This window comes from Gorilla gorilla, chromosome 1 (assembly GCF_029281585.2).
Source record: "Gorilla gorilla gorilla isolate KB3781 chromosome 1, NHGRI_mGorGor1-v2.1_pri, whole genome shotgun sequence".
NCBI lineage: Eukaryota > Metazoa > Chordata > Mammalia > Primates > Hominidae > Gorilla > Gorilla gorilla.
Genome location: NC_073224.2, coordinates 120125478 through 120152556, shown reverse-complemented (window position 1 = coordinate 120152556; position 27079 = coordinate 120125478). Strand labels below are relative to the sequence as shown.

Genomic DNA, 27079 nt, shown 5'->3' with positions numbered 1-27079 from the left:
CGGGACCTCTCCCCTGAGCCCTAGATCAGCACCTCCGGGTCTGGGCTGGACTGCCGTGACTGTGAACTCTCTGGGTCTGAATCCATGCTGAGAAGCTTCCCCAGTTCTGTCATGCCCTCCTGCCATCACTGTGTGGCCTCCACTTCGTTTCCTCATGGGAGACCCTCAAACTATTTTGCGTCCTCCCTCTTCTTTGATCTCTCTCCCTTTTCTCTCCAAAACCAAGGAAGACTTACCAGGTCTGACTGATTCTCAACTTGTAGCACCACCTGCACATGTCACTTTTTCTCCCACTGACACTGTCTTGGTCTGAGATCAGAGACATCTCTCACACAGACTAGGACATCAGCCTCCCAACTGGTGGCCTTTCCTTTCCACTCTCCTTTCTGTCTGCTCTACGCACTCAGATCCACTCTTGCCAAACACAACTTAATCATATTACTCTTCTACTCAGACAATCCCCAAATCAGAGCTTCCAGTCCTAGTAGTTAAGTCCTTCGCACTTTTTTTCCAATGTGATTTTAACACAGGACTTCTTTCAGCACCCCAAATAAGCCCACTGTTCAAGCAGGTCAGCCTGTTCTCCTGCACACCCCTGCACATTCCCACCTGCAAACCTTTTCTTATACCATTTCTTCCTCCTGGGATGCCCTTGCAGCCCCCTCCGCCTATCCACACACTCCTCCTCCAAGTTCTAGCTGGCCTCCCCTTTTCTAAACAGCCTCCCTCTTCATTCATTCATTTACTGAAGAAACTCCTGTTTTTATTTGTTTTTATTTTTTATTTTTGAGATCTAATCTGTTCAGGTATTATGCTAGGTGCTGGAGATAGCATGGGAGAAAAACAGACATGGACATAGAGCTTACAGGCTACAACATGGACAATTGCTAGACAAAGAATCATATAAATTAATGTGCACTTGCAACTGTGAAATGGTTGCAAAGGAAAAGCATGGGGTGTGATGATCAAGGGTAAAAAGGGAAAAATTGAGATTGGGAGTCAGGGAATGCCTTTTGAGGAACTGATGTTTAAATGCAGACTTCAAGGAAAGTAGAAACCAGCAAACAGTCGGGGAAAAGGAATTCTATTTGGAGTGAGGGGTGTGTGTAGAAGCAAAGCATGTGTTGGTGGCTTTGTGTGAATTAGAACAAGGCGTCCCTGCAAGAAGCTGAAGCTTCAACTGGCCTAGGGCTTGAGAGCACAGCTGAAGGAGGTGATTCTGTGCAAACACCTGAGCCAGGAATAAGCTTGATGTTTTGAGGAGCTGAAGACAATTGTATTAAGTAAGAAATAGAGTGACCCCAGATGAGGCTGGAAAGACAGGTGGGACAAAGAGTGCAGGACATTCTTGGCCATGTTAGGGATTTAGGTTCATCCTGAGTGCATGGAAATTTAATCCACAGTATTCATCACAGCCCACTGGGCTCTGCAGGATTTGACCTCCCAGCCCACAAACTCTCTAAGTCTCCACAGCTCTTATTTTTTTGTCCTACTCCTGTAGCACCTAGAGCTATTATTTTTTTTAAGACGGAGTCTCACTCTGTTGCCCAGGCTGGAGTGCAGTGGCTCAATCTCAGCTCACTGCAAGCTCCACCTCCAGGGTTTACACCATTCTCCTACCTCAGCCTCCCGAGTAGCTGGGACTACAGGCTCCTGCCACCATGCTCGGCTAATTCTTTTGTATTTTTTTTAGCAGAGATGGTGTTTCACCGTGTTAGCCAGGATGGTCTGTGTCTCCTGACCTCGTGATCCGCCTGCCTCGGCCTCCCGAAGTGCTGGGATTACAGGCGTGAGCCACCGCGCCCGGCCCTAGAGCTATTTTTTTAAATGAATTTCCTACCTCCTTAAATCACAAGGTCCTTGGAGCTGACATGTGTCTTACACATTTTTGTTAACACAGTAGGTTCTCAATTAATAATCGTTCTCTTTCCATTTTAACACTTTACACTATGGCATTTTTGAATTGGCACAAGATCCAGAACCCTAGCCAGCTGTCATAATATTAAGAAGAAAATCTAATGTTTACTAAGCACTTACTGCATGCCAAGAACTGTGCCAAGCACTTTACATGCATTATTTCAGTTAATCATCAAAACAGTCCCATTGAATAGATATTGGTATTGTCCACTTTTTACACTCGAGTCACAGCACAGGCTTGTGGACAAGTCAAGAATCCGGGTCTCTGATTCCAAGCCCTGTGCACTTAACAACTGGGACATAGTATCCATGAGTCATTTATTCATTCGAAGATGAGATCTACTTGGATCCACCCTGTCATTACAGGGTAACAGTGGTGCGATACATACCTACAGGATACAATCTTTTAACAAGAGTAAAGCTATATTATAAATATCCACTTCTTTCCTATTGAATTATGCATATTATTTAAATAGAACTTTTTAGGCTGGGCGCGGTGGCTCATGGCTGTAATCCCAACATTTTGGGAGGCCAAAGTGGGAGGATTATTGAGCCCAGGAGCTCAAGACTAGCCCTGGCAACAAAGCAAGATCCTGTCTCGACAAAACTTAGACAATTAGCCAAGTGTGGTGGTGCAGGCCTGTAGTCCCAGCTACTCAGGGGACTGAGGTGGGAGGATTGCTTGAACCTGGGAGGTCAAGGCTTCAGTGAGCCGTGATTGTGCCACTGCACTGCAGCCTGGGCAAAGGAGTGAGACCAAGTCCCAAAATAAAACAGAACAAAACCTTAAGGCCCTTAAAAGAACTTTTAAAAAACATTTTTTTGTACTTAAAAGAATCAGCAATGGTTAAAGCAAATCCTAATGTTTCTAGAAAGAATGAGCACTGACCAATGCCCAGAGGCTGCATATAACCAACCGATAAGAGACAACCCCATTCACTAGGATGGACTATCTGAGAGGTAACTGACCAAACAAACAAAACCAGCAGAGAAACAGTTGTACATCAACAGGAGAAAATTGCAATCCTATCTGAAAAGTCTCTACTAGTTTTCTGGGAATTTAGGAGATATGTTGACTCTACCTTTTTTTCTCACGTATGTAACTCTTTGTCACTGTATTTGATGACAAGTGCTTCTAACTCCTTGGCTCACAAGGCCCTTGAACTTGTGAAGTACTTGGACCAATCCACCCATTCATCCACAAGTATGCTGAGTGTCTCCAAGAAACTGCAAGATACAAAAGAAGCACAAAACAGGGTCCTTCTTCTTATGGAGGAAAGAGTCACAATGTAGAGACTATACACAACTCTAATGATTACACAATAAGTGCCAGAGTACTGTGCCCTTGTGAGGGGCTTTTTGAGTTCCAGAGAGGAGAATGGGGTGAAAGATGAACATGGAGCTGCACTCTGCAGCCAAGGGTGGCCAGGACTGGTAGCGACCTGAGAATGCAGTGAGACTAGGCTGCAGGAAAGAAGGGAACATGTGAGCTGCAGATTTAGGGCCAAAGCAAAGGTGGAGGCAAGGCCAAGCCAAATGTGAGAGGTAGACAGACTCCTGCCTGCCCCACTGGCCCAGCAGAGGCTCCTGGCTGCCATGTCAGGAGTCACCTACCTGGCACCCTTGGCTCCCATGAAGGAGACTTGCTAGGACTGACGGCAGTGATCACAGAACTCAAGTGGGCAAGTTTTGGGTCTTATCAGCGTGGGAGGCAAGAGTGATGGGAATTCTGGAGGGATTTTGCCTAAGGGTGCCAAAGAGGAGGTGGGAAAGTCTCAGTTAGGCATGGGATCCTGGCCCATGTGTTATTGCCTGCTCTGTCTCTCCATCTATGGCACAAGACAGTGATTGGCTGTATTTAGTTAACCAGGGAATCAGGAAAAAAGAATCGAGTTCATTTGAGATAGCACCTCCCACTCATAAATCTTCACAAATCACATATAAATATCCATAAGATAACCAGAAGGCCATGCTTTACATACCTACGAGAGGCACACATTTGGATCTACCTAAAACCAAATAAAACATGGTAGTGCGTATCTAGGAGAGATCAGAGTTAAGTTCTCTGTTTAATTCTCAGAGTTAACTTCTTTTATGTCATTGGTTATTCTTACTATTATTAATACATCTCTCCTATGCCAAAGGTAGAGAGAGGGGCCTAAAGAGCCCAGCAGTTAGAAGAGCACTGTGTCATATCACTTTGGATGTGCTGACAACCATTTATAGCAGTGTTTTTCAGAGTCTGGTTTGAGATCTGCTGTATTAGAATAATGGGGTGTGGTAGTGTGGTTTATAAAAACATAGATTCCTGAGCCCCACCCAGGTCTATTTTCTACTGTATTGTGCTGAGGCCCAGGAAGCCCCACTTTAGTCCCTGGGTGATTCTTATGCACACTGAAGTTTAAGAACCACTGTCAGAGGCTCACGTACTAGGAGTAAGGAAACTTACTATACCACAAAGCCATTAGGTCCCATCATTACTGACTCTGAGTGATATACAAGGGAATATTTAACTTAAGATTTTGACAGCACTAAATAGAACACAGGGGCTTATGTTGGAAACCAGAAAAGTCATTAAAAAATGGCCTTGTCTAACAGATTAAATGCAATAGAGTGAAGCCAAGTGACTTGCAGAAAGGTTGGTCTGTTTAGGCACTGCAGAAGATCTCAAGATGAGTCATACATAAACGATGATGCCTTTCATCCTAAGTGTTGCCTAGTTACAGCCAAAATAAAAGAAATAAGAGAAAGCTGAATGAGGGGTGGGGGTGGGGGTAGGCTTATTTGTTACCTGCCGTTCCACTCCCACCCCCCAGTCCCCAACCACCAGAGGTATTCCTCGGAGCTGCTCTTGGTGCTTCTGCTCACAATCCTTGCTCTTCGAAGAAGGGAAACGGTTAGAAGCCAGAGGGAAAGAAAGAGGCTGGGAACAGATGAAAAGGTCTGGGAGGGAAGAATAAATATGCAAAGAAAAACCTCAAGATATTCAGAAGAGGAACTCTGAAGGAGAAGACACAGATTCTAGGAACAATGAAAGGAAGACATAAAAATGAAGAAGATATGAAAGAAACAAACATAGAAAAGAAAGTAGAGGGATTTATAGTATGAGTTGTAGAGCCAAACAGATCCAGGGTCAAACCATCAAGAAGACAATAAATCCTAAATGTGTCTGGACCAAACAATAGAACTGCAAAATACAAAAAGCAAAAACTGATAGAACTGAAAGGAAAAATGAACAAACCTCTAAGAATGGGAAACAAACAAAAAATTTAAGAAAACAAGACATTCTTACCACTCTTATTCAAAGTAGTGCTAGAAGTTCTCACCAGTGCAGTAAGAAAACATAAAGAAATAAAATGGCATGCAGAAAACGGGAGAAATTATTAGCAGGTGACAAAATTGTCTACCTAGAAAAATCCCAAGGAATCTACAAAACAAAAACCTCTTAGAACTAATAAGTGAGTTTAGCATTAACATTAACAAATTAATTGTATTCTATATACTTGCAATAAACACATGGACATGAAAATTAAAAATACAGTACAATTTACAGTAGCTGAAATAATTTAACTGATTAGATATAAATCTAACAAAATGTGTGCCAGACTTGTAGGCTGAAAACTATGCAATGCTGATGAAAGAAACCAAAGAAGATCAAATAAATGGAGACATACCATATTCATGAATTGGAAGACTCAACATAGTAAATATGTCACTCTCCCCAAGTTTATACACAGATTTAATGCAATTCCTATCAAAATTCTAGTAATATTTTTTTGTGTGTATAAACAAGATTATTCTGAAGTTTATACAAAAATGCTAAAGGACTAGGATAGTTAAAGCAATTTAGAAAAATAAAGAATAAAGTGAAAAGAGATAGTCTACCTGCTTTCAGATATGCTTGATCCTAGCTACTGCAATCAAGACTATGTGGTGTTGGCAGAGGAACAGACATATAGAGCAATGGAACAGAATCGAGAAACCACAAATAGACCCGCATGAATATGCCAACTGATTTTTGACAAAGGTACAAAAGCAATTGAATGGATGAAAGACAGCCTTTTCACCAAAAAATATCGGAACAGTCGGACATCTATTGGCAAAAAAAGAAAAAGGAACCTCAACCTATCTTAAATTTTATCAAAGTGAATCACGAACTTAAATGTAAAATGAAAAACTATAAAATTTTTAGAAAAAATAGGAGAATTCAGGATCTGAGGCTAGACAAAGAGTTCTTGGACTTAACATCAAAAGTACAATCCATGAATGAAAAAAGTGACCAACTGGACTTCATCAAAATTGAAAATTTTTGTTCTGTGAAAGATCCTATTAAGAAGATGAAATGATTAGGATATTGAATGTTCTCAACACAAAAAAGTGATAAATACTTGAAATGACAGGTATGCTAATTACCCTGATCTGATCACTATACATTATATGAATCAAAACATCACTGTGTACCCTATGGATAGGTACAATTATTATTTGTCAAATAAAAAAAGAAGATGAAATAACACACATACAGAGTAAAAAAAAATGCTTGCAAACCAGATATCTGAAAAAGGACTGGTATTTTAAAAAACTCTCAAAATTCAACAGCCAAAAAGCAATCCAGTTGAAAAATGAGCAAAAGATGTGAACAGGCATTTCATAGTAGAGAACATACACATGGCAAATCAGCACATTTAAAAATGCTCAACATTGTTACCCATTAGGAAAATGCAAATTAAAACCACAGTGAGATAGCACTACATACCCATCAAAATGACTAAAATGAAAAATGGTTATGCTACGAAGTCCTGACAAAGACGTGGAAAAACTGGATTATTCATACCTTGCTCATGGGAAGGTAAAACAATACAGCTACTCTGAAAAATATTTTGGCAGCTTCTTTAAAAACTAAACATGTAACTACCATACAACCCAGCAATTGTACTATTAGACATTTATCTCAGAGAAATTAAGACTAATATTTAACTCAAAAACCTATACACTAAACTTTATAGCAGCTGTATTCATACTAGCCAATCACTGGGAACAACCCACATATCCTTTAATGAGTGAATGATTAAACAAACTATGGTACATTCATACCATACGTTCTACTCAGCAATAAAAAAAAAACAGCGTATTGATACATGCAACAACCTAGACAAATCTCTACATAATTATGCTGAGTGAAAAAAGTCAGTCTGTAAAGGTTACATACTATATAATTCCATTTACATAACATTCTTGAAATGACAAAATTATAGGAATGGACAACAAATTAGTGGTTGCCCAGGGTAAAAGAGGGGATACGGACACGAACCAGTGGGTGTGACCATGAAGGACAACAGAGCGATCCTTGTGGTGGTGGAAATGTTCTGTATCTTAACTGTTATAAATGTCAATATCCAATTTGTAACATTGTACCTCCATTTTGCAAGATGTTACTGTTGAGGGAAACTGGGTAAAATGTACAAGATATCTCTCTGTATTATTTCTCACAACTGCGTGTTAATCTACAATTATCTTTTTTTAAGTTTAACTAAAAAAAGTAGTATTAATATTTCATGATCTGTCTGGTAGCATCTCCATTCTGTTTCTGTTTCAAGTCCCTGTTTAAACAGATGGCAAGAATTAGGTCTCAGTCCTGAAGTAAGCAAGTATTCCCTACTTGCTCATATCTGCATTGCAGGAAGCTTAACATAATGCCAATCTTGTGCTTGGTGTCATCATCTATGCTGGTGTCTACCCAGAGAAGTTTTCAGCTATCTGTCCATCTAGGACACTGCTGCATCCTCTTGGCCTTTGGAGCCGAACCCCTGACCCCCGATACTCTACTAGTCTCAGTGTGCTTCAGGGAACCTTGAGAAGACATCTCAGGTCTATTCACCCAATGGGCATTCCTACTTCACAAGCCCAGGAGTGGGGGAATTGAGGGCAATGCTTGGATACTGAGGACATAGGCCTCCTTTATTCTTAGGTCCTCTTGTGTTCCCACTCTGCCCCAGGTACATTTGGCAGCTAGAGAAGGGCTCAGGGCCCCTTGTCAGGCACCCATGCTTCCTTCCTGATTCTTCTTTCTCCCGATTCAGGTTTTATCTACTCCAAGGGCAGAAACTGGTATGTGACAGTGGATATATTCTTCCAAATTTTCTGTCTTAGGTCTGCTCCTCAGATTTTCTCTCCTTGATTCTCAGCATTCTCCTGAATCATCCTTCCCCTGAGGTGACAATAATACATTTCCTTTGCTGCTGCTCAACTTGGTCACATAGTAACAGAAAGTATAGAGGAAACCCTTCCATTGATACATGAGGATAGTAATCCTGTAATATTTTCTACCATCTTTCTGCCCTTAGCACACTCATCTTTCCATTTGTTTCTTCAGCTTGTGGCCCAGGTCCTTGAACATAAAGCTATAGGCTTTGTGATGGTGGATGCCAAGAAAGAAGCCAAGCTTGCCAAGAAACTGGGTAAGTGTGATTTTTGAGACACTGTATGTGGGAAAGAAACGAATGTGTCTTGCAAAAGGAAAAGTACAGTTGCAATTATTCTTGCATAAGCAGACTATCTTTTAAAATATATAAAATGATCCTGCATACCTTCATCTTTGGTTGGAGAAGAGTTTCATAAAAGTAAATATAGGCCTGAATTGAATGGTTTCACATTAATCATGTAAGAGATTGTTGTATCAGTACGATGAAGAGGGTTTCTTCCTGGAGAAATTGATGCTAAAGAGTCAAGCTTTTATTTTCAGCTTCTAAAGCAAGCTAAAAGTCCAGCTTCTCTTATCTCACCACTGTGGTGATCTCTCTGAGAGAGTTAAAAATTCTCTTCTTTCATCATGTATTATTTCGTTGCCTTGCGGCTGAAGCAGCCAACAAAAGACAGCATTAATAGTAATAATGCCAGGGTAACAGTGCTTTTTAAATTTAAGGCTAAACCCCAGTTGGGCATTATCACCAAGGATGAGAGGGGAGGACATAGGCGAGGTATGGTTAAGTGACCGCACATGGAAGTTGTACTCTCTAGTGTCGATATGTCATGCTTAAGTGCAGTGCCCTTTAGGATTCACAACCCTGTAATCCCAAAGAGAGAGAATGTAGGTAGTTCCTCTGGTTTTCTTTTTCTTTTCTTTTCTTTTTTTCTTTTTTTTTTTTTGAGACAGGGTCTCACTGTCACCCAGGCTGGAGTGCCGTGATGTGATTTCAGCTCACTGCAACCTCTGCCTCCTGGATTCAAGCGATTCTTGTGCCTCAGCCTCTTGAGTAGCTGAGATTACAGTCACACGCCACCACGCTCAGTTCATTTTTTTTTTTTGTATTTTTAGGAGAGGCAGGATTTCACCATGTTGGCCAGGCTGGTGTTGAACTCCTGATCTTGAATGATCTGCCTGCCTCAGCCTCCCAAAATGGTGGGATTACAGGCGTGAGCCACAGCTCCCGGCCCGCTCCTCTGATTTTCAAACACTGACACACATGTACTACCCATTTGGCTTTTTCTGCATGACCAGTGAAGAATGGCTATTAAAAAAAAATAGCGGGTTATAAAACAGGATCTTTGAAGAAAGGTTAATTGGATTTGGAGTAGTAAGTACAGAAAAAAAAAAAAAAGATTAGTGGTGGCTCGATGAATACCTTCAGGTACATAAAAGTCCGTTATCCTGGAAAATTACAGACAACTGTTTTCTATTTTATTTTCAAGAAGACCAGTCTTTTTTTAAAAAAAGATTTAAATTATAGGAAACTATTTAGGACTATACAATGATAATGAGTTGTTAAGAATGTCTGGGCACTTTGGGAGGCCAAGGGCAGAGGATTGCTTGAGCCCAGAGTTTGAGACCAGCTTGGGCAACATAGAAAAAGCTCATCTCTACAAAAAATTTAAAAATTAGCTGGGCATGGTGGCATGTGCCTGTAGCGCCAGCTACTTGGGAGGCTGGGATGAGAGAATGGCTTGAGCCAGGGAGATCAAGATTGCCGTGACTTCTGCCTGCATGATTTTGCCACTGCACTCCAGCCTGGGCAACAAAGTGAGATTCTGTCTCAAAATAAATGAATGAATGAATGAATGAATGAATAAATAAATAAATAAATAAATAAATAAATAAATAAATAAATATAAAGAATGCTTGGGATGTCTCTTTCCCTGGAGACATATTGAGGGATATTTTTCTCCCTTGAGTATGGGAGCAAAATATGTTAAACTCTTTCCCTAGAGTCAAAAACAGTTTAATGGCTGGGCACAGTGTAATCCCAGCACTTCGGGAGGCCAAGGCAGGCGGATCACAAGGTCAGGAGATTGAGACCATCCTGGCTAACACGGTGAAACCCCATCTCTACTAAAAATACAAAAAAATTAGCCGGGCATGGTGGCGGGTGCCTGTAGTCCCAGCTACTCGGGAGGCTGAGGCAGGAGAATGGCGTGAACCTGGGAGGCAGAGCTTGCAGTGAGCCGAGATCGCACCACTGCACTCCAGCCTGGGCGACAGAGCAAGACTCCATCTCAAAACAAACAAACAAACAGTTTAATGAGTTCTGTCTCCTCCCCCAGCAGTCTCTTGATTCCTCTTCTGCCTTCCCATTGGTTTAATGAGAAGTTGCATTTGGGAGAATTTCCAGCAAATTTAGCTAGAGAAAAATACTAGTGTCCCAGTGATCTAAAAATTTTGGGTGGACAAGCTGGGCAAGTATACATAAAAATAGACTAGCAAAGAATATGATGGGGCTTGATACACTGAAACAAGCTCAGTTTGGAAGAGTTGGGGCAGGTTCCTTCTGGTTATTTGATCCCTGGGGGTTAATAGGAGAGTGGAGGTATTTTGTGAACCTGCTCCTTCATCTTCATTTCTTTTCCATTTGCCTTATTTTGGCCTCTATCAAGTTGTGCCTGAACAATTGCAGTAGTCTTCTTACTGTGGTTTTGCTCAAGACAAAATCCAATAGCAGGACACTGGCCAATGTTCCCTAGGGCACCTTTTGAGATTGGCCATCATTGATATCAAGAAAATCTGGCAGGGCCAGACACGGTGTCTCATGCTTGTAATATACATATATAGTATAATTTTTCATATATAAAAAATATATAATTTTTCATATATAAGTATATATACTTATATATGAAAAATCAGCCAGCATCGTAGCACATGCCTGTAGTCTCAGCTATTCAGGAGGCTGAGGCAGGAGCCATGATCGTGGCCCTGCACTCCAGCCTGGGTGACAAAGGGAAACCTTGTCTCAAAAAACAAACAAAAAGAATACCTGGCACATTGCTCCTTTTGATTTACAAATGGTGACTCTACCATTTCCCGCCCATGTGCCAGAGGCTGCTTATACCTCATGCATGCCTTGGGACACAGCATGCGGCAGTCCAGCTTTCCTGTCCCTGGAGGTTCTGCAGAAGAGTTCATTTGAAGAAAACTTTCTCCAGCTAATAGAGTTTTACAACAATCTAAGGAATTAAGGATGCCATGCAATTGGACTAAATGCCAGCTTTGGTTATTTAACATTCCTAAGGAGGAAAATGCATTTTTCCAACAAGCATTTGTTAAGGTACACAACATCAGACCAAGGGTGCTAAAGGGCAGCAAAATAAGAAGACGCTGAGCCAGTCCTTGCAACATCTACCAGCCAACTGGATAAAGAAGATGTGTGGGATTCAGCTGGAACAGGAAAGCAAGCTGTCCATCCTGGCCACATACATTAATGGGTTGCTGATGTACACAGGCTCTGTACAAGGCACTGGGATACCAAGAAGACAATGATCCTACCCTCAGAGAACTCACTGTGATAGTGAAGACCTGTAAATTGAGCTGAACAAAGATCAATAATGGCATGAGTTCAGTGAGATTGAAGTGACCTTTCTTAAGAAAAATGAATCCTAAGCTGAGACCTGAAGAAGCTAACCAAGATGGAGGTCATTCCAGGCTGGGAAAACAAGAAAAACTAAGTCTAGAGAATAATGCTCAGTGACTTTTCTTTTACTCACCTTTTCATATAAGCATGTGGACAGGAAGCAAACGGAGTCCCACAGGGGACAAGAGAGCAGTTCTCAAAGGAGTACAAGTCTACCCAAGGGAGAATGAAAGGGATAGATTTGGAAACAGATTTTGGAGGGACTTTAAAGCAGGGTTAAGGAGTCAGGTGGGCAGTGGCCATTACAATTCTTTGATAAGGAGAATGGCATGGGATCAGCTGTATTTTTGGAAAACTAAAGCAGTGGCGGAGTGGAGAATAGACTTTTCTTTTAAGTCAAAATCCAGCTGGAATTGTCTGGACTATTTCCAATTAAATGTCCACTTCAGGAGCTCTTCAAAAGTGTTATTTCAAGGCAACTGCTTCTTTGGTTAATGCTAGTTCCACTAATCCTGACCCCACTGTCACCCAGAAACCCTGAGCCAGACCTCAGCCAATACAATCGCTCTTCCTACGTCAGGATGACCTTCTCTATGGGCCTCTTTGTTTCTTACAGGTTTCGATGAAGAAGGAAGCCTGTATATTCTTAAGGGTGATCGCACAATAGAGTTTGATGGCGAGTTTGCAGCTGATGTCTTGGTGGAGTTCCTCTTGGATGTAAGCATTTATACACAGTGACCCTGCATGGAGCTGCCTCTCCTCAAATATAGGGAGAGATAGAACCCCAAAGAAAGGACAAGCTGGAGAACCTGGCCTCATCTGTGACAGGTTTTTCAGGATTCACAAAAAACTAAGGAGCACCTATATTATTGCACTGTCTACTCTACTGGGAAAGTGATCTTTAAGTCACCCTAGAAACTGTTGGGGGCCATGTAGTAGTAATATGCTAATTCTGTTACCAGTTATACATAGACGTCTATTGAAATCTCCTCGGTTTTGCTCCACTGCTACTGAAGAGGAGCTGGGGAATGTGGGGAGTGAGGGGGCTAACCAGCCACCTGAAGAGAGAGGAGGGATGGGAGTACCAATCAGCCAGGTCACCCTGAGTTAGCTACCCTCAGAGCAACATAGAGAAGTGGCAGAGCTAAACAGCCCCCCAGTATCACACTTTTTCAGCCATGGACATAGCACAGCCTCATATCCATATGCTTAGACAAACATAGGAACAAACATTATAAAAATATTTCATCCATAGATAAACTCACACTTTCAGTAACCGCTGTGAAGTTCAATGCTTTGAACACATATTCTTGCACAGATAAAGAACCTAGTGTTGAGCATCCATGCTGATGATTCTTTATCTACCAGCCAGTACCCAGTGGTCTATCATTCTTTCTCTACAGTGTCAAAAACCAGAGGGAAGGCCAGAAGTGAGTTGGAAGCTACCTTTTACCAAAAAAAGTGCCATCTCATGACACACTGTGTTTGGCCATCTCATTGACTCACACCCACATGCCCTAAAAAAGTTGAGAGGGGTGACAGAACAACTCTGGGACAGCATGGTGCTGCCCCAGCTTTATCAGCTAGGGGGAGGCTTTTGGAAATAAGACTAACTGCTTCAAACAATAAACAATGTGATTGACTTACCTAAGTAGAAGGCTCTAGTTAGAGGAGACTTTAGACTTGATCGAATCCAGACACTGCCTCCATTTTTCTCTGTAAATCACAGATAACTGTGTTTTCAGTATGTTGCTTGTGTCCTCAAGCTGACTATTCTCAAGTTAGCTATAAGATGGCCAGCAGTAGGAACAAATACATTGCATTTCCTCATTCATATTTCATGATAGAAAAACAAATTTGCCTTCCCATTGCCCTTTTAAGAGGAAAGAACTTTTCCCAAAGCCTTCAGCAAATCTGTCCTTATTGGGCCAGTTACTTGCCCATTCCTGAATCAATAACTGGCAGGGGAAGTTATGAAATCCACCTAAATGTCCATCAGCAGATGACTGGATAAAGAAAATGTGGTACATGGCGGAGTGTGGTGGCTCATGCCTGTAATCCCAGCACTTTGGGAGGCCAAGGTGGGCAGATCACAAGGTCAGGAGATCGAGACCATCCTGGCTAATACGGTGAAACCCCGTCTCGACTAAAAGTACAAAAATAAAAAAAATTAGCTGGGCATGGTGGTGGGCGTAGTCCCAGCTACTCAGGAGGCTGAGGCAGGAGAATGGCGTGAACCTGGGAGGAGGAGCTTGCAGTGAGCCTAGATCGTGCCACTGCACTCCAGCCTGGGCAACAGAGCAAGACTCCATCTCAAAAAAAAAAAAAAAAAAAGAAAGAAAAGAAAATGTGCTATACATACACAAGGGAATACTATTCAGCTTTAAAAAAAAAAAAGAAAGAACTATCATTTGCAACTATACAGATGGAATTGGAGAACATTATGTTAAGTGAAATAAGCTAGGCCCAGAAAGACTAGTACAACATGTTCTCACTTATTATATGTGGAATCTAGAACACGAGAACTCAAAGAAGCAGAGAGTAGTTGCCAGAAGCTGGATGGGGATGGGGGTGGGGGTGGTGGGAATGGAGAGATAATGATCAAAAGGTGCAAAGCCTCAATTAGACAGGAGGAATAAGATTTTGTTCTTTGAGATATATTGTACAGCGTGGTGAATATAGTGAATAATATGTATTACATATTTCAAAATCACTAAAAGAGTAAATTTCAAATGTTCTCACCACAAAAAATGATGAGTATTTGAGGTGATGGATAGGTTAATTAGCTTGATTTAATTATTTCACATATTTATAGATCATAGCAACACTTTACATCCAATAAACACATACAACTATAATTTGTTAATCTACAATTAAAAATAAATGTTTTCTAAAACTGGCAAAAGGAATAGGTTGCCCCCACCAATCATTTAACTCTTTAAGTTAAGTTCTATTCCTCAGAAGGTACTGCTGGTATGCTCACTGGGGGATTGTGGGGAGAATGGAATAGATATTTGAGGCACCAACCACAAAGTCTGCTACAACTTCCCTCCAACGCACTCTGTTTCCCCAGTGAAGAAGGAAATCTCTTGTTTGAACATGTGTGTATGTGCGTGTGGCATTTCAGCTAATTGAAGACCCAGTGGAGATCATTAGCAGCAAACTGGAAGTCCAAGCCTTCGAACGCATTGAGGACTACATCAAACTCATTGGCTTTTTCAAGAGTGAGGACTCAGAATGTAAGTTGTCTGCCAACCCCAGCCGATCAGTCTAAAAGCTAGATTCCAAACAAGGTATGTCAGGTTACCCCAAAAGAGGATGGGTCTTCAGCACCTCTTTTGCTGGGTAGAATAGAAGTTAGAATTCTTCCTGAGCCTAACACAGTGGAGCACATGTGCAAAAATTGTACAAAACAGTCAGGAAAGCTGAAAGAATACTAAGGAGGGGCCAGGTTCTCCGGCTTTAAAGCAGGCTGAGTGTTCTACAAAAAAGAGAAAAGCTCTTCTCCACTTTTCCTGCCTACCCACCTCCCAGTCGGATTCTCCCCTACAATGGGACAAGCAATGGGCTGTCTCCCTGGCATTGGTAGCTCCTATGGTCACCAGCTGGAGAGCTTTGCAGTCAGTTGGAAAGCATGAGTGGAAAATTGGGGTAGGGATGGGCTTAGCAGTGGCTACAGAATGTGAAAAATCGCTGGCCAAGCCCACAGCTGACCACCAAGGCTACCTGTCATAGTGCAGCCACACCCTTAGGCATATTCCCTTTGAAAGCTTTGTGACCAGGTTTTGGGTGGACACAGAACCTGTGATAACATCACTACAGCCCATATAGGGATGAGAGGGTGGTGGGGGTGAGTCAGGAAGAGCAGGCAGAAGGGACCAGGAGGAGTAAGCACTTGAGTACTGTACATATTTAAAACTGCTTTGGCAGCATGGCCCCAGTGAGGTAGGCTTTTTTCTGGTATCTCAGCCTTGGAGAGAGGAACAGCATTAGAGCGGGTGAGCATAACTCTGGTAGCATTCATACATGTAGGAAGTACAAATGTGGGCTGCTTATGACTATTTCTGAGAACCCCAAAATATTCTGAAATTGTTTGCAAACGCATTTCTTTAACCAGTCTTCCCACTAGCATCCTTAGTCACCTCATCAACAACCCATTCATTTTCTGTCTCCCATGCCCCAACTTAACCCTCTTTTCATTTGCTTCATTAAAACCTCCATTTACAGTGCTTAAAATGAATGTGCTAGAGGGAGGTGGCTAACCAGGGAGATTTGCCCCAGTTCTTCTTTAGACAATTTTATTTTAGTTTGTACATTTCCATATCAGTGCTGACTACTCTGGGGTGCTTCTCCTTCCCCTTCCTTTTCAGTTCATCTGTCTCAATTTGTTTCCATCTTTATGTTCCTCTATCCTCTTCATCCATGTAGCTCAGGATGGCAGATAAGAGGGAAGCAAAACAAGGTTAGGATAAAGAGCACACCTTTCAGCACCCTTGGCGTCTTCCCCCGCCTAGACGAATCATCATGATAATACTATTTAATTAACACATTTCATATGCTAGGGCCTATGCTAGGAGCTTATATGGATGTCTTAATTTCATTCTCACAACAAGCCTGTGAGGTGATTATCATTATTATCTGCATGTTAATGATGATGAAAGGATGGAACAGAAAGGTGCAATTAACTTGCCCATTATCACGTGGCTAGTATGATGTACAAAGTAATATGAAATATATTACATATTGCATTGTAAAAAATCTCTAATTTAAAAAAAAATTTTGAATGAGAATCTTATGCTTGCCTCAAGAATGTAGCTTTTTTTTGAGACCTAGTTTTGCTCTGTTGCCCAGGCTGGAGTGCAGTGGCATGATCTTGGCTCACTGCAACCTCTGCCTCCTGGGTTCAAGTGATTCTCCTGCCTCAGCCTCCTGAGTAGCTGGGATTACAGGTGCCCACCACCATGCCTGGCTAATTTTAGTGTTTTTAGTAGAGACGGGGTTTCACCATGTTGGTCAGGCTGGTCTTGAACTCCTGACCTCAAGTGATCCACCCGCCTCAGCCTCCCAAAGTGCTTGGATTACAGGCATGAGCCACTGTGCCCAGCCCAGAATATAGCTTTTTGATGTTAGGTTTTATGCTTAAAATAGCAACATGAAATTCCTTATCAAGATTTTAAATGATGATCTCTTCAAATTCTTGATGGTCACCATGGACAAGAGACTTCACTTGTATAGTGGATAGTGACAAATGGGAGGACAATATCCATTGCTTTTTCTATTTTTTTTTTTTTTTTTTTTTTGTTTCGGGATGGAGTTTCACTCGTATTGCCCAGGCTGGAGTGCAATGGTGCAATCTTGGCTCACTGCAACCTCTGCCTCCCCAGTTCAAGCAACTCTCCTGCCTCAGCCTCCTGAGTAGCTGGGATTACAGGCGCCTGCCACCAGGCCTGGCTAATTTTTTGTATTTTTAGTAAGGATGGAGTTTCACCATGTTGGCCAGGCTGGTCTGGAACTCCTGACCTCAGATGATCCACCCGCCTCGGCTTCCCAAAGTGCTGGGATTACAGGCGTGAGCCACTACGTCCGGCCTGCTCTTTCTTTGACTGATGAGTTTTCCTTTTTTGCCATTGGACATAATTCAGATAATTCCATCTCTAAAGTGTCCTTCAAGGGCACTTAGTTCAATCTGACAGCTATCACTTTTCTTTTCATTGACAAATGTAATGTTCACATTCCTTATAATAATTTGAATGAATTTGAAAGGATTACAGATCTTAATTAAATTTTGTATATCATCAATATTTCAAAGTAATAATGAAGCTTTTCCTTAGGAATACACGGATATTGCTCTATTGATCTTAATAATCATTCTTAAAATTTAATAAAATTGCTAGTGAATCATTTTAACCTCTTTTTAAGGTTGAATTTTTGTTTTTAAATGTATAAACTTTGTTAGTACATTATATATTTCACGTAGTCCTTGCAATTTTCAATTAAGTACATTCAAGTAGGTGTTTAGCAAGATCTAGCCTTTTTTGAAGCCAATAATGATCCCTCAAAATATTTTCAAAGTAAGTATAGTTCATAGCATAGTTTTAAATCTAGTTTTTAGCTGATAAACTCTGTAAAATTCTTGCGCAGTTAACCCACTTTAGGATGAAAGAGCAGGGAGAGGTCTCCTGAACCCATTTCTTCACCAAAAGCTATAAAGAGAAGGAGTTATACAGGTTTGAATGTTATTGGAGTCACTTTTTAAAAATAACAAACTTTTTGTGGAATGCAGATTCACAGGCAAACCTTTATATGATGAACTTTTTCTCTGAATAAATATTATTTGAATCTCAAGATTTTCAGAAAGAGCTTGATGTAAAGCCTTTACACCTTCTTGTCATTGCAGCTGTACTATCAATACATGAACTTGGACATTCAAAATCTGACTTCAGAGTTTAACTGTGTATAGAATTCATACACTGTAAAGTTTACACATTTAATTGTGTACACTTATTTTGTGCAGTGCTTTCAGAATCTATTTTGACATGTTTATCTACTTCTTTGAATGTTTCATCCCCAACAACTTGGTTTGGTTCTTCTTTATAAGACAGATGATATTATTCCAAGCATTTCTGGTCAGGGTTTCTAACTGGTGCCATCAACCACACCCAGTTACTAACGTCTGTGATACTAATATCCAGTATGCACAACCCTGAGAGAGGGGGAAGAAAGGAGAGAAAATGCTAAGATAAGTTTTTAGTAAGCTGGAGGCTGGGAACTCAATGTTCAGGAGCCTATTCCAGAAGCCAAAAGAGTCATCAAAGAAAGTGGGAAAGGGGTCTGACTGGAAGGGACCAGGAACAGGCTGGTCAGGAGGCAGGGAAAGCCTAGAGATGACCTGAGCTCCAACAGAGCAGAAGACAAGAGGAGGCTTCTTGGAAAACAACTGCTGTTTGGCTGAGGCTAAAGGTCAAGCCACATTTTGAATCACCCATCTGGAGGTCACCTTGCTCCATTCTTCATCTTAAAGTGATGTAGACCAGCTCTCCAAGAGAGGAAAGAAAGCTCCTGACACAGGCCTAAGCCATTCTTTCCATCAGGGTGGGAGTTCATGGAGGGGAAGAGAAATTCATCAGGGACATGGGGATTGGAAAAGAGGGGGACAGAGGATTCTGACAGAGCCCACTGCTGCTTCAGACACAGATGGCTTAGGTGTTGCTTTAGCCATTCTACTTCCTTACTTTCACTCCATTTATTCTTCAAATGCTCTCAGCCAACTTCTCCCCTCCACCCAATTCTCGACCCCAGCTATGATGTTACAGGATATCTTTTCTGACTACCTGCTTACTTTTATGAGGACAAGTTAGTGTGAGTGTGTATCAGTATGTGCAAGTGTTCTCATGACTTTCCAACCCCTCTCTCACCTGTGCTTGCGGCACTCACCTCTGTTGTAACAACTATCATGCTGCATTTTGATTCTTTAAGGATCAATAGCTCTCTCTAGGCTGAGAACTTTTGAAGATCAGTATCTTTGTCTTATTCATTTTGGTATCCTCTGGATTAACATTGTTCTAAAAAAATTTTGATAGAATCTTAGTAAATTCTGCATGGTCCCAGACTTCTAACAAAGGTTTATACTTCACACGGTTAAGGGAAATGGAATTCCATGAAATGGAAAGAAGCTAATCTTGTTAAGAATAAATCACAGGCTCATTGACTCTCAGGCTTATAGCATTTATTCATAACCACCACCACCACCACAATTACCATCACCCTCACAACTAAGGTTTGAGGACAAATCTCTTTCCCAAGTAACTCCCCAGGTGTACCAAAGTACAGCACTCCCACACTCACCTGATCTCATACTGCCTCGGCGAGTATGGACTCAAGTTTGAGACCATAGTCAATCAAGGACTTGATTAAGTTTAATAAATCCTCTTGAGGCATCAGAATAAAAAAGAAAACTTTAAAATGAAAAACAGGGAAAGAAAACTAGAATTCAGCAACAGGAGTACTTCCATTAAGAAGTTTAAAATACTTCTGTGATGTCAATTGTGATTGAGGTTACTTTACACTGTGAGACAAATTTCCTTCTTACTTAGGGCTCATTTATTCTGGCAAACTGCACTCTCTCTAGAGGGCATGATTATATGTAGCAGTGAGTTAGAGTGAAAGGTCTTTTTATTTCGGTTTGGAGTTTTACGCGTCTTTTTCTCTCTCTTTTCCTCCCGGTTCCCTCTGTTTCATGCTTTCTACCTGCAGTTCATAAAAGTGTGGTGAATGGGTCTTCTCTCGGGCGTTTGAATGCCAGTCAATTCCAACTCCTTGGGGGGAACTATGGGTTTAAATAATATTAAATAATATCTATCTAAACAATACCTACTAAATTATTATCCAATCAGGATTAATTGGCTTTCTACTCTCTACACCATTTAAAAAGAAGATTCTTCTGTGTTCATCTTGAAAATGTCTCTCCCTTCATCTTTATTTTTCCCCTTAGACTACAAGGCTTTTGAAGAAGCAGCTGAACACTTCCAGCCTTACATCAAATTCTTTGCCACCTTTGACAAAGGGGTAAGTACCTATGAAACCCCAATTTGAACAGTTTTGTAGGCATGAAGAATTAAAGTTTGAACTCCCACCACTCTTTCTTTTCTTTTAGCAACATTAACCATCCCCCCTTGCCTCTTTCTCTAGAAGGGTTAAGAATTATATCACTAAATCACTATTGGATTTAAGATGAGTACAAAGATGACTAAGTCAGAGGATGTAAGAATATTTATAAAAACATCCAAGGAAAAGTGATGACCCACCATTATCTTCTTATACACTGAGATGGGAAACGTGTGGGCCCAGAGTGTGCCAGCCCACTGAGCCACTGCTTCTTTTTTCCTTAGGGGGTATCCTCTCCCTTCCTGGGGTTGCATACTTCCCCTTCTACTGCGTCAGGATGGGAAGTAGAATGGGAACTCCTCTGTGATTAGTTCAAGCAAGTGTTCTGTGAAAAACAAGAGGAAGCCAGTGAGCTGAAGCAGGGAAGGGGCGTGGTGGGATGAGATTGCATTCAGTTCATGTATATGATGAACCACTTCTGTGGACGTGGCCCTGTCTTCAAGCCTGTGATCCAGAAGAGTGGTCTATAATCCAAGTAACATAATCTAAACTTGAAGAATGTTTATCCTAATTAGTTGTATTACAGTTGGGAGGGATCTTGAGCAAGAATAATCAAAAAAGCTATCATGTATTGTCTATTATGGGCCAGGTGCTGTGGCTCACACCTGTAATCCCAACACTTTGGGAGGCTGACGGGGGTGGATTGCATGAGCCTTGGAGTTGGAGACCAGTCTGGGCAACATAGTGGGACCCCATCTCTACAAAAAATACAAAAATTAGCTGGGTGTGGTGGCACACAATTGTAGTCCCAACTACTTGGGAGGCTTGAGGTGGGAGGATCACTTGAGCCCAGGAGGTTGAAGCTGCAGTGAGCTGTGATCATACCATTGTACTCCAACCTGGGCAATGGAGTGAGATCCTCTCTCAAAAAATAAAAATATAAAAAAAAAATTCAAAAAAATTTTTATGTGCCAGAGTCTGTGCTAAGAAGTCTCTTTGTGCCAGAGTGTGTGCTAAGAAGTTAACATGGATTTTCTCACTTCATCCTCTCAACACTCCCATAAGGGAGGAATTAGTATCCTCATTCTACAGAGGATGAAACTGAGGTGCTAAAAGATTAAGTGATTTTTTCATGATCATGTAGTTACTGAATTGAGAAGCTTGCTATAATCTCAGACCAGCCTGATTTCAAAGTCAATGCTCTGTCCTACTTTACTCCAGAGAAAGAAGCAATATATGCAAACTGCCTAGCTGGTGTTTGGCGCACAGGAAGCATTCAGTAATAGTTAGCCAGCTATGAGCACCATTGTTCATAAGAAGGCAATCATCTAGGCCCAGGAAGTGGGAGGCTTGGATAGGATATTAGTAGAGAAAGGGAGGAACAGAGAAGCCGAAACTGAATCCATTACTGACATATGGTTCTGATGGAGCATTTGGTTCTAATGGACTTGGTGTGGCTAAAGTGGCTCCTGGGTAAGAATCCAGCTGAAAGGAAGAGAGAGGCAGGCCAATTAATTTGGCCAGCAACAAAGCCTTAGTTTTTAGAGGGGTGGTTCAACGTTGAGCTCAGGGTAGTATCTGTTTGTAGAAGTGCCTCCTAGTGCAACTGTATAGCTTCATGCCTGTGGCCCATGAAAAAGGTGAGGTCAGGCTATGATTAAAAATTCAGAGAGATGCTTTATTCAAACTCTGTAGGACACTGAGTCATAAGTGCCAGTGTTCATGTAGCCTTGTTGGATTTCAGAATATTTAAAGAGACAAAGGCACACAGAGGGGAGAGCACTGAGAGAACTCTGATGCCATTTGGTGCTTAAGAACTTGCATCCGTCAGTTGGGGTGGAGGGGGTGTCCAAGGGGAGGTGGTGGAGTCCAGAAGGCATGACTGCACCTGGTAGAGCCTCAGTGGTTTCCAGCAGGGAGTGCTAGGACAGAAGAGGAGAAAAGTAATAAATGTGAAGTGGCTGAAAGACCTGTTTGTACAACACACCCTAGGGAATCTCAGAGGGACATGGAGGTGCTTTGTTGAGGTCTGAAACCAGGAGAGGCAAGGGACAAGAAAGCACTAATGCAGTCACAAAAATGCAAAAAACAACTGGCACTAGTAAAAGTGGATATAACAAGAAGATCTGGCCATTGATGAGATGATGAGAGAAGGCCTCAAAATAACTTAAGACAGCAAGTCTTGGCGTCAAGACAGCAAAAATTATGAAGCTGCTGAAAACATTAGGAAATCTAGGAAGAAGAATCTATTGAGGAACATGAGATGGGGTTATGAGTTCTATTTTCTAAAAGTTGGGGAAACATTCAACTGGAAATGTCCTTAATTAATTAATTAATTCAGTCATTCATTCACTCAACAAGTATTTATTGAGTGCCCTTTATATGTGCCAGGCCCTCTTCTCAGTGCCAGGGACACAACATTGAGCAAAGCAGATTCCTGCCCTTTAGAATTTAAAGTTTATTGTGGGAAAGAGAAGATGGAAAGACAGAAAGTTCAAAAGTAAACAAACCAATAAATACATCATATGAGTTGCAAGACTTTAAAGAGGGTGTGATGTCATGGCTGCTGATGTAAATTTGTCAGTCAGTAGTTCCCAACCACTATCCATATTAGTATTCTCCAACAAGCTTTTAAAACCATTAGTCTCTGGGCCCCAGCCCTGGAAATTTTAATTTTTTAGGGTTGTGGCAGTGTCTGGGAATCTGCATTTTCAAAAGCCTCCCAAGGAATTTTAAAGGGTGTGCAGGTTTAGGACCAGTACTGATCTATTGATACTAATCCTAAATCAAGCCACACGAAGGCCCAACCTCTCTGAAGAAGCAGTTAGAACAAGAAAGTGTCAGAGGGCCAACAATGGTTCCACTCTGCTGCACCTCACAGCCTGAAAAATATCAGTTCTTATAATCCCATGTCCCCGCCCACTGACCTGTTCCTCTGTCTGTCTGAGTGAACAATGAGACGAAAAATCACTTTCTTTTTTAAATCACACTGGAGCCAAAGGGTGCTGTGACTAAACAAAGTTAGTGGAGAAGATAGATGTTGGGAAGACCTAAATTTAGTAATGGCAAAAACCATTACTTTTGGCAAAAACTGCGATTACTTTTGCACCAACCTAATACTTGAGTTGGTTTCATTGGCAACAACTAAAATGACTTGCTAACTGGAGGAAAAATGATTTGTATCAAAATTCATACACATGCACATGTCAGAAAATTGGCATTGTACTTTGTAGTTTTCTTATCTTTGTTAAAATCTATTCCAACTGGTTAACAGATAAAAGCATGAAAGAATTCATTTTTATGGACCCATTTGGTTCTTAATAATATAATTCATTCTTATATAATGCTAATACCCATGAACCAGATCTCCTCCTGGAATAATGCCTTGGGTTCAGTAGGCCCCACTAAATACTTACTGAATAAATGAATGAATAAAAGCTTCAACCAATCAAATCCCTTCAGTCCTTACCATCCAAGATAGGAATAATAAGAATGAAGGGGGGGGGGGGCGGGCGCAGTGGCTCACGCCTGTAATCCCAGCACTTTGGGAGGCCGAGGGGGGAGGTGGATCACCTGAAGTCAGTAGTTCAAGACCAGCCTGGCCAACATGGCGAAACCCCATCTCTACTAAAAATACAAGAATTAGCTGGATGTGGTGGCCTGTGCCCATAATACCAGCTACTCGGGAGGCTGAGGCAGGAGAATCGCTCGAACCTGGGAAGCGGAGATTGCAGTGAGCCCAGACTGTGCCATTGCACCCCAGCCTGGGCAACAAGAGCAAAACTCTGTCTCACAAAAAAAAAAAGAATGAAAGAGAGGGATTCTCTGAGATACAAGATGAGGGCACTCCATGATGGTGGTAGGTAGACAGTGAAGAGATCCCTGGGAAATTTTTACTTAGCATTTCCAAGACTTAAATTAAGGACACGACAATACAATTTTTACATTCATAGACAGCACTGTGGACCCAGACATTGGCATTCAGAGACTGGAGACTATCACCACCACCAGGTGGGTTTGACTTCTGGCTCTGCTCCCTCCAGATATATGATCCTGACAAATTTCTTACCCAAATTGTGCCTCAGGTTCATCACTTGTAAAATAACTATGATAATCATTCTTACCACATACAATCAAAGTGAGAATTAAACAAAGAATCAACCTAAAACACCTGGCAGCAGTGCCTGGCATGTGATAAGCACTCCATATGTTTGTTATTATTACTGTTTTCATTCTGATCGCTTCTCCTTTCATGGAAACAGTCTTCTGGTTCCTAGAATACATAGTAAGTGAACTCAGAAAACCAGAACTCAATGTCATTTTCTTGCCCACTCTGGCTCCCTGCCTCATCACCTCATCATCTACATCACCCCCCTACCCCTGAGAAGAGGGAAAAACAGTTAGAAAAAACTCCACGTCTCCCTCTCTTAAAATTAACCTGACAATAAAATCTCCCTTGACTGACTGTAGCTGTCAACATGGCCTGTTTTCTTGATCTCTGAGTAGGATGCTGGAATTTCTCTCCCTTAAGTACTATATGAAATGCCTTTCAGAATATAGTGACCTGGAATTCATAGCAATTGATGACAAAAACCATATGGATATCAGTGTTTCCTCAGAATGGATCTCCTTGTGTAAGAGCTTATGCAATACCCAGCTCCTCCCCTTCCCCAGTTAGTTGCAGCTGCCCTGGGTCACGGCACCACGGGTTACCACCACAGTGCATCAGCTCTTAGGCAATTCCTCTTCAGCTTAAAGGGAACCACTGTTCGTCCCCGCGCTTTCTTGAACCACAGCTCTGAACTAGAAAAGAGTGGCATTTGGTTTTCTATAGAGCGTTGCACATTCCAGGCCTCTCAAATCATTTCACAAACAGAGGTCCTGAGTTCAGCAGCTGTGCAGGCAAACAGCAACCATTCTGCCTTGACAACACACTGAACATGTGGCCGCTTTAATCCAGAGAGAAAATGTCTTCCTGGCTATTGGCTGGCTCTCCGAGCTCTTTATCTGTTGTAAGATGAGCAAATCATCCTGGCTTACTGGGGTCTGTCCAAGTTTTAGTACTGAAAGTCCTGCATCCCAGGGAGCCCTTCCACCCAGAACAAAGCAAGATGGTCAGTCACCTCATAACTGCTGACAAACTGGGCAGCTCCCAAAGCCTGACAAACCATGAAGCAAGTTGGGTACTGAGAGATTTAACTGTAGGGCCAGCACTTCAACCTAAAAAGCAATTAGGGCTATGAGCAGATCAAAGACAAGCTAATGGGTTGGGTTCTGATTCTGAGTACCTATATGCCTTAAGGATCTCCATCAATTGCCTGTTTTATCAACATTGGTTCCATTAAATCCATACAACACAGGATAGTAAATATGCTCCATTGGCATTTGCTTCCCATCCAGCCTTGGCAAATGCAGTAGAGTGATGGTGATTGTAGAATTAAATTTCCCACTTCACATCTCAACTGCTCTTTGCCACTGCCTGACCCTCATTTGCTAGATAAGTCTTTTTCCTTCCTATCTTTCCTTCTTTGATCACAAAAGAAGATTAGTCTAGCCAGGCCTTGGGTGATAAGTTCCTGTCACTTCAACATTGAAGTTAAAACTGTATATCTGTTTTATGTCTTTGCCAGAAAACATACACACTTATCTTAGATGGACAACACATTGCTATTCTAGACTAGCATTCAAATAAACTTTGTCTTATTTCTAATGGTTACAGGTTGCAAAGAAATTATCTTTGAAGATGAATGAGGTTGACTTCTATGAGCCATTTATGGATGAGCCCATTGCCATCCCCAACAAACCTTACACAGAAGAGGAGCTGGTGGAGTTTGTGAAGGAACACCAAAGGTGCCTGAGATGGCATGTGGGGGCTGGGGGCCTGGGGTCTGGGGAATGGAGAGGAGTCTCTCTGTGCTAACATTTCAGACCTGCCAAGAGCAACAACCTAGTTAGTACCCCAGCAGTACAGAACTCAGTAGTATGGCTTTGTTGATCCGTGATGACTAGCAGGGATGTTATTACTTCTGAATCTAAGTCTGCACCTGCAAGCAGAGTTTGATAAATCCCTCAGTCAGCAAATCCCCTCAAAGCCAGGGCAAGATATAAATAAAATTCTATACTAGGAATGATAGCAATTTAGTGAAAGTTCCCATATACCAATAACCATGCCCAGTGCTTTAGGGAAACTATTTTATCTAATCTCCAACCTTAGGGAGTAATTATTATTATCCCAATTTTACAGATCAAGGAATTGGACTCAATAGTTAAGTAACTTAGCCAAGGATGAACACTCTTATGTGTAGAACTTCTGGGAGAGAAATGCTTGATACCACTTAGTGTAGCTCCAGCATGGATCAGCAAACTTTTTCTGTAAAGAACAAAATGGTAAATATTTCAGGTTCTGTGGGCCAGATGGCGTCTGCTGCAACTACTTAACTGCGGCTGTGGCATGAAAGCAGCCATGGAGCGTGTATAAACAAATGGGTGTGGCTGTGTCCCAGTAAAAGTTTATTTAGGAAAACAGGAGGCCCTGGCTGGATTTGTCCCACCAGCTGTAGTTTTTTGACCCCTGCTCTTGAAGGAGGGAAGATATGGGAATATGGAACATGGTAGTGGACTCACTGGCTTGTCCCTCCACCCTACCTGGCATGTACACGAGTGTGTTCATTGGACCTGCAGTACTGTGATCCCGCTCACCTGGACAGTCCTAGTTCCTT

At 41.7% G+C, this 27079-nt stretch overlaps 1 protein-coding gene across 1 annotated transcript in view; it reads left to right on the top strand.

Annotated features, from left to right (window-relative positions):
- CASQ2 (calsequestrin 2) overlaps positions 1 to 27079 on the top strand; it is a 76868-nt gene that overhangs the window by 15764 nt on the left and 34025 nt on the right. The window contains exons 2-6 of the mRNA XM_004026405.5: positions 8291 to 8375; positions 12373 to 12473; positions 14884 to 14995; positions 20248 to 20321; positions 26080 to 26210. Coding sequence (XP_004026454.2) covers positions 8291 to 8375; positions 12373 to 12473; positions 14884 to 14995; positions 20248 to 20321; positions 26080 to 26210 — 503 coding nt within the window. The remainder of the gene's footprint in view (positions 1 to 8290; positions 8376 to 12372; positions 12474 to 14883; positions 14996 to 20247; positions 20322 to 26079; positions 26211 to 27079) is intronic.